Source organism: Mustela putorius, unplaced genomic scaffold (genome assembly GCF_011764305.1).
Source record: "Mustela putorius furo isolate JIRA1106 unplaced genomic scaffold, ASM1176430v1.1 tig00000450_pilon_pilon_pilon, whole genome shotgun sequence".
Classification (NCBI taxonomy): domain Eukaryota; kingdom Metazoa; phylum Chordata; class Mammalia; order Carnivora; family Mustelidae; genus Mustela; species Mustela putorius.
Window position 1 is genome coordinate 12,765,114 of NW_025421385.1, and position 13,876 is coordinate 12,778,989.

At 37.0% G+C, this 13,876-nt stretch overlaps 1 protein-coding gene across 2 annotated transcripts in view; it reads right to left on the bottom strand.

Moving 5' to 3' along the window:
* Window positions 1–13,876, bottom strand: part of OPRM1 (opioid receptor mu 1) — an 80,709-nt gene that overhangs the window by 14,673 nt on the left and 52,160 nt on the right. Inside the window, exon 3 of one of the 2 annotated variants that reach the window (XM_004778185.2) lies at window positions 13,068–13,588. In XM_004778185.2, the coding sequence (XP_004778242.1) occupies window positions 13,068–13,588 (521 nt within the window). Of the gene's footprint in view, window positions 1–13,067; window positions 13,589–13,876 lie in introns of those variants that run through there. The other variant, XM_045080168.1, reaches the window with a different exon arrangement.

Genomic DNA, 13,876 nt, shown 5'->3' on the forward strand with positions numbered 1-13,876 from the left:
TTGCTACAAAAGGTGCTGAACTCCTAGCTCTGGGCTCTTCAGCTGGGTGCAATCCACTGTGCGCATACAGACAATCTGGGCCCATTGTGTTGTACCATGGGACACGGGGAGAGGGAACCAGGGCTCCCACGCTGATGCTCCTGCAGTCTGCAGTACCATGAGTAGTAAATTGTTTTCTCTGGCCCACTGAATCACATTGTATATTTTTGGAACCCATGGAGTGGTGCCAAAACTGCTTGATTGTCGAGATACTTCCTTTGGAAACCTGTAACTCCTTTCTATTTCCTGAGTCTGGGTTTCTTTCCCAACATGACCATACATACACATTTCAGTAAGTTTGACATTTGGCATTGATACCCTATTTTAATCTACCATCAGTTTTCCAATTTTGTCAAAAGTTTTTTGAACTGTTATTTTTTTCCAGGAAGTCAACTAACAAATCCTCTTGGGCTATTTTTTAGCTTATTTTGAACAATAAATATTTGTAAAGTTTTTAGATTAAACTGAAGCTGATTTAAGATATTTTTACTCTCTATCCACACAATGATTGGAATGGGTTTCTTACTTTTGAAGGGAATTTAAAAGATTGTTATTTTGTTTTTTTTTAACCAATGTCATCATTCTATGGATGGTAACAGAGGTGTTGAGAGGTAAAGTGACATGCCTGAGTACTGGTCAAAGAAAGATAGTTCGATATTCTTATTTTTGGTTTTTTTTTTTTGCAGCCACTTTTTCTACTTTTGTTTTCTCTTCCCTATTTGTGATGCATCCAAAGTTGCAAATGAAACCAATAACAGAGTTGGGTACTTTTGAAGCTGATCAGAGTTTCAGCCAGCAATAGGCTTCAAAATTTCATTACTATAGAATCATAAAAACAAAGCCACACAAAAAACCTAGAGTTGATGCCTAATAGACAAAACTCTCCATTTACCTCAATGATATAGAACTCATCCTTTTTTTTCTAAGCTCCCTTGCCTAAATAGACATATTGAGATCTAGAGTATGAAACGTGGTCAAACTTTGGTAAAGGAGAATTCAAGGAGAAGTGAAATAATCTGGTAGTTACAAAGGATCCTGACTCACTGTGTCATATGCTTCCTCCTGCTCTTAATGTGTGTTTATTTTGCTCAATATAATAAATCTTTTCTCTTATAAAAAGAAGCTTTGGTGGTTACTTTTGTTGTTCACTAGGAGAAACTAGTCTCCAGTGTCTAAATGGGGTGATCAGTCAAAGCCAGAAAGGAGCCCTAATTTGTTGTCAGATAAAAGAGATCGGGGATGTCTTGCTTGGGAAGATCTCCTATGCAAAGACTGGCATGGGATGCCAAGCTCACATAGCTGTTTATTGACAGCCTGGCACCAGAGCCTAGGCTTCTAGTCTTGTGTTCTTTCACAAGAAAGACTGTAATTATTCAACTTCTTTGGAGTGCATCTCACTGTTGAGTATAGATGATTTTTAAAAGAAACCTATTTTCCTCAAAGTCATTTTATTCAAAACAGAAGAATGTACCGATTATGAGACTTATTCTTAGCAATGTGTGGTTTAAATCAGTGAAAACATATCCCAAAGCTACATAGACATTTTTCCCCTTTAGGATTGTAACCAGAAAGTGGCAAATTTCAAAACAAAGCAAAACAAAAGTGAAAACCAAACAAAACACAACCTGTTCGATTTCAAACTGAAGCAAGTTTCAGTATCTTGTTTGTATTTAGGCCATACATTTTTAAATGAGTGAGACTAAGAGCTCAATGATCAATTTTAGAATCCTGGTTAATACCTGGGATAAAAGGATGTTGCCATTTTTTCTAGTAAGACATTGAAGTTTGAAAATATTTGTGCCTAACTAGCACTTATGGTCTATAGTGGGCTTTGAAACTGCTTGGTGAAAACTCCATTCTGTGAGATGTTAGGAGACATCCTTTGAAACACTGAGCCTGTGTTCAGGTAAGTTTGGGAACTTTAGCTTAAAAAACAAAATGCAAATATTTATATATACATATACACACATATATGTATACATATATATATACATTTGTATATACATGTGTATATATAGACACACATGTATTTAATATATATAATACATATATTAAAAGAAATATATTTATACTATATATGAAGTAAATATGGCACACACACACACACACACACACACACACAAACGCACAGCAGGGTTTTTCAAAGCCTTTACAATGCTAATACACAGTACTAGTCCCCATGACCAAAATAAGACATGCAACATTTCTGAAAATTTGTGTAAAGAGCTATTTTCTTACGGAACTTATATTAACATTTCACTGTAGTAGTGTGCTGTAAGATCCTTATAGAAAGTCATTTGTTCTGATTCCTTAGACACCAAATCTTAGCACCCAAATTCTGGCCACATTCTCTTCCATGGAGGCAAAATGCTGGTGCTTGAACATTCAAGGCCTCCAGTGACAAATCTTTGTATCTCCAGTCTTAGAAAAGTCTTTCTTTGGTTGCATTACAATCCCTTTCCCTGTAGCTTCTGCCTGTTGGCTTTAACTGGAGCTGTACTGCATAAGACCAATTCCCTCTTCACATCCCTTCAAGTATACAAAGAGAACACTGTTGTCCTCTCCGAGTCTCCTATTTCTCAGGTAACCATGTGCAGTTATTTCAACCATTTGTTATCCTGAAGAATTTTAACTTTTTTCACCTTCTTAGTTGCTCGTCTCTGGACATGTTCTAATTTGCGTACTTCATTCCTGAAGAATGTGGTATATTAGAGTAAAGATAATGTGTCTTAAGCTCTAGATCCTAGACTTCCGTTGATATGATTATCTATCATTGCAATAGTTGAGATGGCCTATATCATATTGCTGATCCATTAAATAAAATCTATGACATTTTTTCGTATCTGCTATCACTCACATTCTGTGTGTCTATAGATGGATTTCTGGAGTAAAATTTTTCCCTTGTAACTACTCTAGCTGTCGTTTTTGCTTACTCTTCTAGTATGTTTGTTCCCTTATACTAGCATCTAGGTTATTCAGCATTCCTCCATTGGTTGGGACTCCTAAGATGGGAATCTGCCAAAGCCTGTAAACCTATTTCATTATACCATTATATCCAGATCATAATTCAACATATTATAACATTATTAAAAACTGCAAGAGCTGGTCAAATCTCTTGATAAAAACACTACTGACACTGTGTTTGCTTGATTTCTGTATCCTCTAAGAAAACAAGATTCCTTTTACCATAATTCTTAGAGAGCTTATCTTGCCTCTTACAGGTTATTGCTTCCTTTCTAAGTGTTCTCAAAATATATTTTAGTAATTTGTTCTAGGTCCTAAAAAATTTAGTGAAAAGCTAAATATTCAGTGAGGGTTTTTGGTTGCTGCAAAGTTGCCATTAAAACTGTGACTCTATTTCTTTCCCCCAGTTTTCCAGGAATGTCGCCAATTCTTCTTTGCTTCTGAGGTTATGATTTATGTTTCATTAACAAATTATGTTTCATTTACAAATTCTTTTAATGTTTCACAATATTCAGGAGGCCTGACCTTATTCTGAGTATCCTACTATCCTTTAACAGTATCTTCACACTTACTGTCCTTTAATTCTTTCTAAAAATGTTTTAGGCTGAAGATTTTTTTTTTTTTTTTTTTCTGAGAGAGAAGCTTGAAAATAAAATAAGGTTTGAAGAATTGTGCTTTCCTCTTGTTTTTCATTAATACTGTCTTAAACTTTGCAATGTTAGCAGTGCAGAAGGAAACTTTCTTTTGAGAAATCAGTGTGGTATCTTTCAGGATGCCTGGGATCTAACTCCTATTTTTGGGCACTGCTTTAAAGACATCACAACTAATTTCTTCATCATTTAAATGTGGTTGTCATGTTAGATCAATAGTTCTCAACTGATTCCTCCCCTTTCTCTGCCACACGCCTGCCACCCACACCAGGGGACATTTGGCAATGTCTGGAGACATTTTGGCTGTCACAACTAGGGGTGGGTGGCTACTGCTTGCATCTAATGGATAGAGGACGGTGACGCTGCTAAACATGGCAATGTACATTCCTCCGAAGCAAGAATTAACCAGCTCAAAATGTTACCAGTACCGAGGTTGAGAAGCCTTGGCTAGGACCAAACTTATGATTCCTTTTGTCACCATTCTTTTATTCCTTTTTAATTTCCCTTAAAAGAGCTGTAATTCAGTTTCTTGGGGAAAAGAGAAGAAAGGAGATGAAAAGTGCAAAGCCTCATTGACTGGCTTAGAATAATAATGCTAGCCAGTTTCTTGGCAAAGTATGTGGACTATGATATATAACATTCCATGAAAACTAAGTGCTAGCTACTACAATTATCATCATTTTCACAGATGTATCCATTGAAACTGGAGAGTTTCAGGACCTGGTCAGTGGTAGACTCTAAATAAATAAACGTACCACCTAAAATTTTATTTTTATTTTATATTATTTTTATTTTATATTATACCTGCTTTTGTTATCTAATTATAAAATGTTCCCTTACCTGCTGAAATTTTTATATAAATTTACAGATACCAGAGTATATAAATACAAATGAGCCTGCCTTTTTCTTTAGTCATAAAAGTTTTCCTAAACTCTATTTGAAAACCAGATACTTGAAAAGATTCTCACTATCAACTTTTAAGTATTTGAAAAAAAAAAGGCACAAAATTTATAAAAGTGTGTATCTGGACTACACTCCTCATTTGTAGGATAAGGCAGTTTGTATTGGATGATCTCTAGTGTTATTTTTCTAGTTAAAATCACCTAGGAACTGTGAATATTTTGCATATGCTTGATAAGTCCATTTGCCTTAATGGGATTTAGATGTTGATATTTATTTATAGTGTAGTCATTTGAGAGTCTACTTGTCCCACTGAATTTCTGAAATAACCAGAAAAAATTTCAGTTGTTAAAGTATATGGTAGCCACATTGCAAGCTTCCATCTCTCTGCAACATGGTAAGGTTCTGGGAGTGACATGTGTCTCTTCTATTTCCCAAGGGCAATTCAAAGAAAGCGTCTTTTAGGTTGATGTTTTGAATTTGAATGAACCCATGTATAATTATATTTGGGGAGTTTTGAATATAAAGACAATTTGGCTAACATGATAGAGGGAAAAAAAAGAATGGTAAAAGTGAAATATTCTTGCTAAATTGGTAAATTATAATATGGATTAAATAAGTGATCATATTGTCAAATATGATCTTTCTTGAGTAAAATATTCTTATTTCTTAATCTCATTTTCCATAGCCTTTGCTTTCTTATTTTTTGATCAGATGTCTTAGAGGTAAATATCTCATCACAAAAAGAAAAAGTTAGGGCACCTGGGTGGCTCAGTGGGTTAAGCTATTGCCTTCGGCTTGGGTCATGATCTCAGGGTCCAGGGATCCAGTCCTGCATCAGGCTCTCTGCTCAGCAGGGAGTCTGCTTCCCTCTTTCTTTCTCTGCCTGCCTCTCTGCCTACTTGTGATCTCTCTCTGTCAAATAAACAAATAAAATCTTTAAAAAAAAAAAAAAAGAAAAAGTTAAGCATTTGTTATGCTTTAAGGGACTTAGGCACACCATTTTGGAATTCTGGATCGTTTCTTTATCTATCTCTTTTGACTTTTATGAAGATTTGATAATGTAGGTAGAAAAAAAAAGGAAATAACCAAGTAGGACTGGATAGATTGCCTAGACTTCTGGTGTCCCTAGGATTCCTGGTATCTGTATGGAAAACAAAAGAATGTGGCTGATTTCAAACACAAAAGGTGCTCTTTTCCTCCCTCCCCCACTCCCTCCCTTCCTTTCTTCCCCCTTCTTTCCTTATAAATCCTAAGCTTTATAGACAAATGACATGAATTATTTTTCTCAATATCCGTTCTTGGGCTGACTGAGCCATTATTTTAAGTCACAATGAAACTTTCAGCTTATATTTATTTAATATTTGATAATTATAGGGAACTAATTTATCAGGCTAATTACTTATTTGTATGTATTCCTAGTAAGTTCAGTTGTTATGTAAAGAAAAAGTAGTTCATTTTCTTTTATTCACAAGCAATAAGACAATAACATTAAATTATACTTAATCTTACCTCCCACCCAGATATGATTAGTAAAATAATATTTATGGGTATTTGTTCCTTCAGCATTCATCACTGGTAATGCAGAAGATCAAACTCATGACATCTTGAGATCTGGCATTATAATCTTTTGTATTATGAAAATACATAATACATGTATTATGAAAACCATTCATGTCTTGAAAAAGTACTATTAAAACTATTTAGCATTCAAAATAAATCTTGTTAGTAGCCTCCTCTTATCTACTTTCTACTCACTTCAATGCCAGGAACTCCATTATATAAGAAAGAAATTTCTTAGTGTAAAGGAAGAAGGGCAACAAAAGTTGTGACCGTAGGTTCTTGACTTCCATGGAAACAATAATTAGAAAAGAAAAATCAAGACATGTTTTGTTTTAGAAACTTGTAGTCCTCATAAAGTAGCCCCCCAAATAAATTGGCATTTGTAAAATTGTAGCAATTTGCAAATACTTATTGCAACCTACCAAAAGATACAGCAATCAGAATGACATTCAAAAGTTAATGACTGGTTTGTGATAGGTCATCTTCATTCAGTTTGTTTGGTATGAAGAAAAAAATGCAAAAGCAAAAAAATACTATGTAACTGTATTTCAAATTCATAGAGGTAGAAGGAAGAGTAAATGTGTTGTAGAAAGTTAAAAGAGCAAAATATCCACCTTTCATATTTAACTCCCAAACTATATAGATAGCAACTAAAGATTGACATGTTTCAAAACACTAAATTTTCCATGATAAATGATTATGAAATAGCAATTCACCACTTAAGGCCAGCTGAATAAGTAACACCTCATTTAAAGTTAGTTTTTAAAAAATGAATATATTGCTCTATTTTATCAGTTAGTTACATCAGTTGAAAAAACAAGCACAGGAAAATACTGCAGTAATTATATTAGTTAATCTAATATTTGAAACTTAACCTCCCTGAAAGATGTGAACATTCATTCAAGAAGAACACTAGCTAATTCATGCATCAAGGTATACTGTATGGTTCTGATATGCAGAATAATCTTCTGGTTCAATCCTCTCATGCTCAAGTTGAGAAAACTGAGCTCTTATAAGATGAAGGGCTTTGTTCCATCACATGTTGGGCAGGCAAAACACGACCACTAGAACATTCACCTGACTCCCTGTTCTGGTCTCTTCTGGTACCATCACCCACCAAGCTGCCTTTTCTAGTAGGATAAACACGATTTATGAAAATACTAAGTGAAACTCTCTCACATGAATGAAAAATTCTACCTGTGGAAATGCACATGGTATCACTCAGTGATACTTAATATCCTTAATTTCCCTTAATATCCTTAAAGTTCCCTTAAAATAAGGGAACTCATATATTCATAACCCAAATCCTTATTATTAAATTTCTAATTTCCCAAGCTATTCATTAATCTATTTGGATGTTTATCTTTATACACAGATACACAGATAGCTACAAATACATCTAAACAAGCCTACATAAAGACCTTATGGGATTTGAATCATTAATATGTAAATACTAAAATTTAGTTCTAAGAGCTACCATTGAGAAGAATGATAACCAGTCTGGTAGGGCAGTAGGGCATATAGATTAAAATCAAATTCAACTGGATTCATTCCTCACAGTTCCTTTTGTAACTATGACCTTGGGCAGGTGAATTCTTTAAACATTAGTTTCCTCAACTATAGAGATAAAGATCCCTACATAATGAGGCTAAATAAGATATACTGGGCACAAACTGGGCAGTAAGTGTTATTTCTAATAGTCTTAAAACCAAATATTTTCTATGAATAAACATATTTTTAAATTAAACAATATTTTCTCCTCCCAGATTATGGCTGAGTTATAGAAACATGATATTGTTATTTATTAAAGATATTATTCATTTAAAATCTAAATACATTCTAGGGCTACACACACATAAAGAGGCACTCCAATATCATGCACATGTGCATACATATGCGCACACACACACACACACACACACGTAACTGGATCCATTTTCTTTTTAAACCCTAGAATTGAAAGAATAGCCATTTTGGTTTTATTCACAAAATATGCATTAATGTGATCAAGCTGTGTAATTTTGTGAGCTATTCCCATTTGGGGCTTTTGTGATGGAATTGAAATGCTTTTCCTTCTCAAATTATCTCTCCACAGATGTTTTATAAAAAAACATCAAGATGTAGTTTTTGAGAATGATGTGGTTGGTTTAAAAAATTAGGCTTCTGCTTTTAGTTTAGCTGGGGATAATATAGTTTTGTAGTTAATACTATTGCAAAGCATATCCTAATTTCTGGACATGTGGCTTGCATTAAAATGTCAAGAAAATGCTTTAAAAGCAGTAACCAGGAGTCTTAGGGCTGGACTTGCCATATTAATTAGAAGAAGTTGGCAAGAGGTACCATAATATTAGGTTTATCAATGTTATATCACTATAGCCTATAAAACTCACTGATAGAAAACTAAGGCTTTGTCCAACTATAGCTCTATAGCTACACTGTTTTGCTAAACACAAGACTCATTTGGTAGAAAAATTCTTGCTAACCAGCTTGACTAAAATGGTAGCCAGGTTAGACAAAACAGTAACTTTAGCAGTATTTGGATAAAGTTACAATTTAAATCATTTTTCAGTTTCATGTTTCATTCAAAATTCAGATACTTGTCCCTACCTTGACCTTGACCCAGTGAACCAGAGTTTCTTGGAGAAGTGTCTCAGAACTTATACTCTTAATAAGGTTTGAGAACTTATGGTTGAGACCATGGAATAATATTTGGGCACAAAGTGGCATTGTTTAAGAAAGCAGAGGAAAGCTTTGAATTAATATTAGAAGCCCAGGGTTCTGCCTCTTACTGGTGGTTTGATCTTTATGATCATTGAGCCTCCCTGGGCATTCAGTTTTTCATGTTTACCCATCAGGTTTGTTGTAGGAAGCTAAGATGATAGTGCACTTTTTAATCTGTATGCTGTGATACTAACGTAAGATAGCATTATTATGATGGTTATGGTTAGTACAAACTCTTTAAATAATAATCCAATTATCTAAGAGAGTTGTTTCTTTTCCCATATAATGTTAAACATTAAAGGACATAGTCTAGGTATCACAACAGAAATGCATTACGGAATGCAGTCGGGGTGGGAAGCCAACCAGTGAGGATGGGTTGCAAGGACCAGCGTCTCAGCTCTGAGCTGATCTGAATTGAGCTGAGCAAATGGGGGATGAGCTCTGAAGCAAGATGGAGTCCAGAAAAACTGTCGACTGGTACACATACAGAGAAATTAAATTGCATGGATAGCAGATGCAAAATGAATGTCTTTGCCTAAGTCTATCTAATAAAAATCGAGAAGCCATAAAGACAACGAGCTGAACATAAATCAGGCATGGAGTTTTACAGCTGGAGAAGGAGTCTGAGCCCTGGAATTCACAAAAGGACATGAGGACATTTTTTTATTTTACTTTTTTATACTTAGTCAGGGCAAGACCTCTTTAGGGCACTGAATCCAGTTTGTGGCTGGCTTATCAGTAGCACTTGTTAGAAATAAAATTAGAAGACAAGCACAGATGTAACAATTTTTTTTTTTTTTGAAAGTAGAGCTTTTGATCAGAGGACTAGAGAAAAGAAGAGGAAGAACCCCTCCCGTGAATATTTTCCAGTTACTGAAGAGTTAGCCTGGAATAACATCAGAGTGTTATGCAAGCATTGGGTTGTCCATCAGTTGCTTAAGAAAGGGGTCATTCTCACCACCCTCCATATCTCCTGAAATATCATGAGCCCTCTCATCATTCATTCATTCAACAGATATTTTTGGAGTAGTTTTTGAACGTGTCAGACACTGCTATAGGTAGCTGCTGGAGGAAGAAGAAAGAGCAAGGCAGATGTGGCTCATGGCTTCAAGAAGCTATGCCGTCCAGGGCAGCATGTGCCTACTGTAAGTAGGCACTCCTTTGCAATGTAACTGCAGCTACTACCATCAGGAGGTAAGGTCTGTTTTGCCACACCTTGAACCTAGAACCTGGAGCTACCATGAGGACAGCAGGGCTAATATGTCACCCCCTAGGCTGAGCCTGGCTAAGACTGGAAGAACATTCTAGGCCAGCCTGACTCAAACTACTGATCTACGGAAATGCAAACTGCATAAATGGTTGCTCTAAGAGCTATGTTTTGGAATGATTTGTTAGGTAGCAAAGGCTGACCGAGTCACCCTTAGCTATGTAAAAATGATGCAAAGTTTATTTGGGGCACAGAATTTTCTCACACGGCTTATGAAATTACCTTGATAACTGCCAACTCTTCATTTTGCGCTGTAGGGACATGGTCTCAGTGTACAGTTGTCAGAATACAGACACCCTGGGAAGGTTTGATATTGGATCTCTGATCTGCAGAATATGAAGTTGACTAATGCGCTTGAAACGTGACATATAGAGTATAATCTATTTCTTGGAGAAAATACAAATATGTAGGCGAGACATAAACATCTACAACAGTACCAAGTCCAAGCAAGCAGTCAAAAAGTTCATGCAAATCCAATTAGCTTTGCTTTGCAACATAATGGGTCATGGTGTCAAAACAAAAACAGGAATGAACAAAAAACCCCAAAACCTGTCAGTTTCTGAATTTGTCTGACTAGCCAACTATGTCCTATAGACATGGCCATAAAGTGTCTGATTTTTCCTTCAAATAATTTCATTATTTTGATATATTATTGAAACTATCACCAAAGGCTTATGTATCGTTCCAGGAGTCCCTGTGTAACCACTGCGATTCTCATGATGACACATCAGTGGAGATGAGTGAGAGAACTTTGCTTTCTCTTAATTTTCAAGTATGTCAGAGCGTCTTTTCCTCTTTTCCTGGCAGCCACTCTTCTGTCCAGCCCTCTCAGCTGGGCATTTTGGGAAGGCAGCCAATTCCAGGGCTAATGTGTGTCTGCTGTTATCTGACACTGATCCTGCTTCATGGAGGCAACAATGAAGATAGCCCTAATTGGATGTATTTGTAAAGCAAACCTTTTAGTTACTTAGAACAGAGCTTCCTCAATTAGCTTCCTTTCCCTGCTCTCTGGTTGTGCAGGAACCACACTAAATGTGAAAATGCTGGATCTCCATGGGAGTCAAGAACAGGGTTGGGACAACGGAAGGATGATCATACTGAACTCAGAAGTGCTCCATCAGACAGGCCGGGAGCTGTGCCTCCAGGAGAGCTGGTGAGGGAAGGGCCCTGAAAGAATCCGATGTGAGGAGAGGCCCCGCAATGGTCTAGGGTAAGGCTACTCCCAGCCAAACCCCAGCATGTCTGCAAGAGAGGAAAGGTAGGGCAGGCCCCGACTGAGGAGAATCAATACCTCATAGTGGGCTCCGTCCCTGTGCTCCAGAGGAAGTATTTTGTTCCAAGGCAAAATGTGTTAACCTTGGTTTAGGATTGAGGGCTTCAAATTGCATTCTGTGATGTATTATCCTCAGGTCAGAGAAAATCTATTTGAATCCCTACCCTCTCTAAGTTACTCACAGGGTTTTGATAGCTGCTGAGAGGGAGAGCCGCTTAGTGGAAGAAGCAGGTTTAGAGTTCTTAATGTGGAAAAAATAGAGAAGAAGCAGAGTAGATTTCTTTCTGTCTCTGACTCAGTCTGAAATGGAGCTAGAAGTGGCACAAAGTAAATTAGTAATTTCCCTTTTGTTGGCAGTGAGTTGACCATCATTACCTTATACCGCCTAGAGGATCCAAGTTCTGGTGTTCCTTTTAACAATATTGAGTATCAGACGCGTGAGGATTAGCGTCGCCTATGGCAGACCATCTGGACCTCCTTAAGCTAGGCCTGTGGTCAGTAGGAAAGGGTGAGCCTGGGTGGGGTTGGGCTGGGAGCCTGTAGTGGGTGTTGGGGAGACAGAGTGGGACCTGGAGAAAAGTAAATGAAGAAGCAGCAGCTGCTCTGTACTGCAAGGCTCTTCTCCGTCTGCCTCCTCAATTAGACTTCCTAGTCATTTTTATAAAGGCATCTGTTCTCACAGTCCTGGCCTCTGACCAGGTTCTGACTCAAGGATTTACTTCACTGGAAGTTGAGTTTCAGTTCTGTGTTATAAAATTAAGGAGGCAGTGATTTTTGGATGGTGACACTATTATTTGAAACTTATTTACATTAATATTAAGAATTAAGTGGTATGTTTGGTTTACTTTGCACATCAGTGGCTTACCAAGGTCATATTAACTTAGAGACACATTTTTCTCTTTTCTGATTCTCGTGTGAGTCTAATACTGTATATAAATCTTGACTCCTCCCTGCGGGCTGCCCTCTGTACTCTGTGCAACGGAATGTATCTTCCAAAAAAATAGTCACTCCTCGCCATATTAACTCTGACTGGTAGAATGACTGTTAAAAAAGTAAGTTAGTTCCAATAATTAAGTGATATGTTTGAAGTTTCCATTAGAGTTCAGGTGTAAAATTTGACAAACCGATGGCTGAACAAGTAAGAGCTGGCATTTTTTTTTTTTTTTTTTCCTGTCTTTTCTAGCTGTGACATTGATTTGCTGGGAACATCTGGCACCCATCACCACCGTGAGTGAAGTGATGACCCTTTCTGTTTAACTACAGAGCCAGAACAGGACTGACTTCTAAGAAGTGACAGGGATGTTGGAATGATATGCATGAAACATAGACATTGGGGAAAATGAGGAGAAGTCTAGAACAGCATCACTTCCACAACGTGCTAACATCATTGATTTTGCATAGAAGCAACAGCTGTGAAGATACTGATTTTTAGTAGCTTTATGGATTTCTAGTTGGTGTACCTCTCTATCTAAATAAATATACACAAATACATAGAGATGTTTAAATAATGTAAAGTATCTCTCTGTCACAGTGACCATAATTTGCTATCCTCCCTCAGTCCTCATAAGGGGGGAACCTTCATCCCTTAGTTACTGATTCACTTCTAATGGTTTAAAAGTTTGATTGGAACAAAAATCTATAATTTTTATGTCATCCCCCATAGGTGTACCCAGTTCTAGAAGCTGCATACCTGATGGTTAGTCCTATCCACTGTATTGGCCGTGGAGGGGTGGTCTCTGGTGTTCTGACGGATTCGAGTGGAGTTCTGTTGCTCAATGGTAGAGGAAGTTGGGATACAGAACTCTCTGAAGCATCGTTTGAAGTTTTCATCCAGAAATGCATAAAGGACTGGGTTTAGGCAGCTGTTTGTGTAACCTAGAGCAATGCAGAAGTGCCAGGAAACGGTCTGGAACGTAGTTTCTGGGATTGTAATCAAGGCTTTGATGATGACATAAATGTGAATGGGAGTCCAGCAGACAATGAACACAGCCACAACCACCAGCACCATCCTGGTGATTCTTCGCAGATTCCTGTCCTTTTCTTTGGAGCCAGAGAGCATACGGACACTCTTGAGGCGTAAGATCATCAGTCCGTAGCACACGGTAATGATGAGGACGGGCATGATGAAGGCAAAGATGAAAACACAGATTTTCAGCAGGTTTTCCCAATACCAGGTTGGGTGAGAGAATGTGAGTGTACAATCTATGGAACCTGGAAAACAATAATTATAAGGCAGAATGAGCAGCAACAACTAATTACAGCTTTGACCAGAGCTAACTTAAAACCATTAAGGAAAGCCAATAAGGGAAGGTTTAAAGAAATCGAGAGAGAGAAAGCTCTCTGTTGATTTTCAGGGAGTTATTTTTAGATCTTTGTTTTCTAAATATCTCATGTTTCATCTATTTTGATCACATTAAGCTTTCATTTAATCAACAATTATGGAACCTTTCACTTGAGCTAGATCCCCTATGGGGTCCATGTTGACATAAAAAATACAAT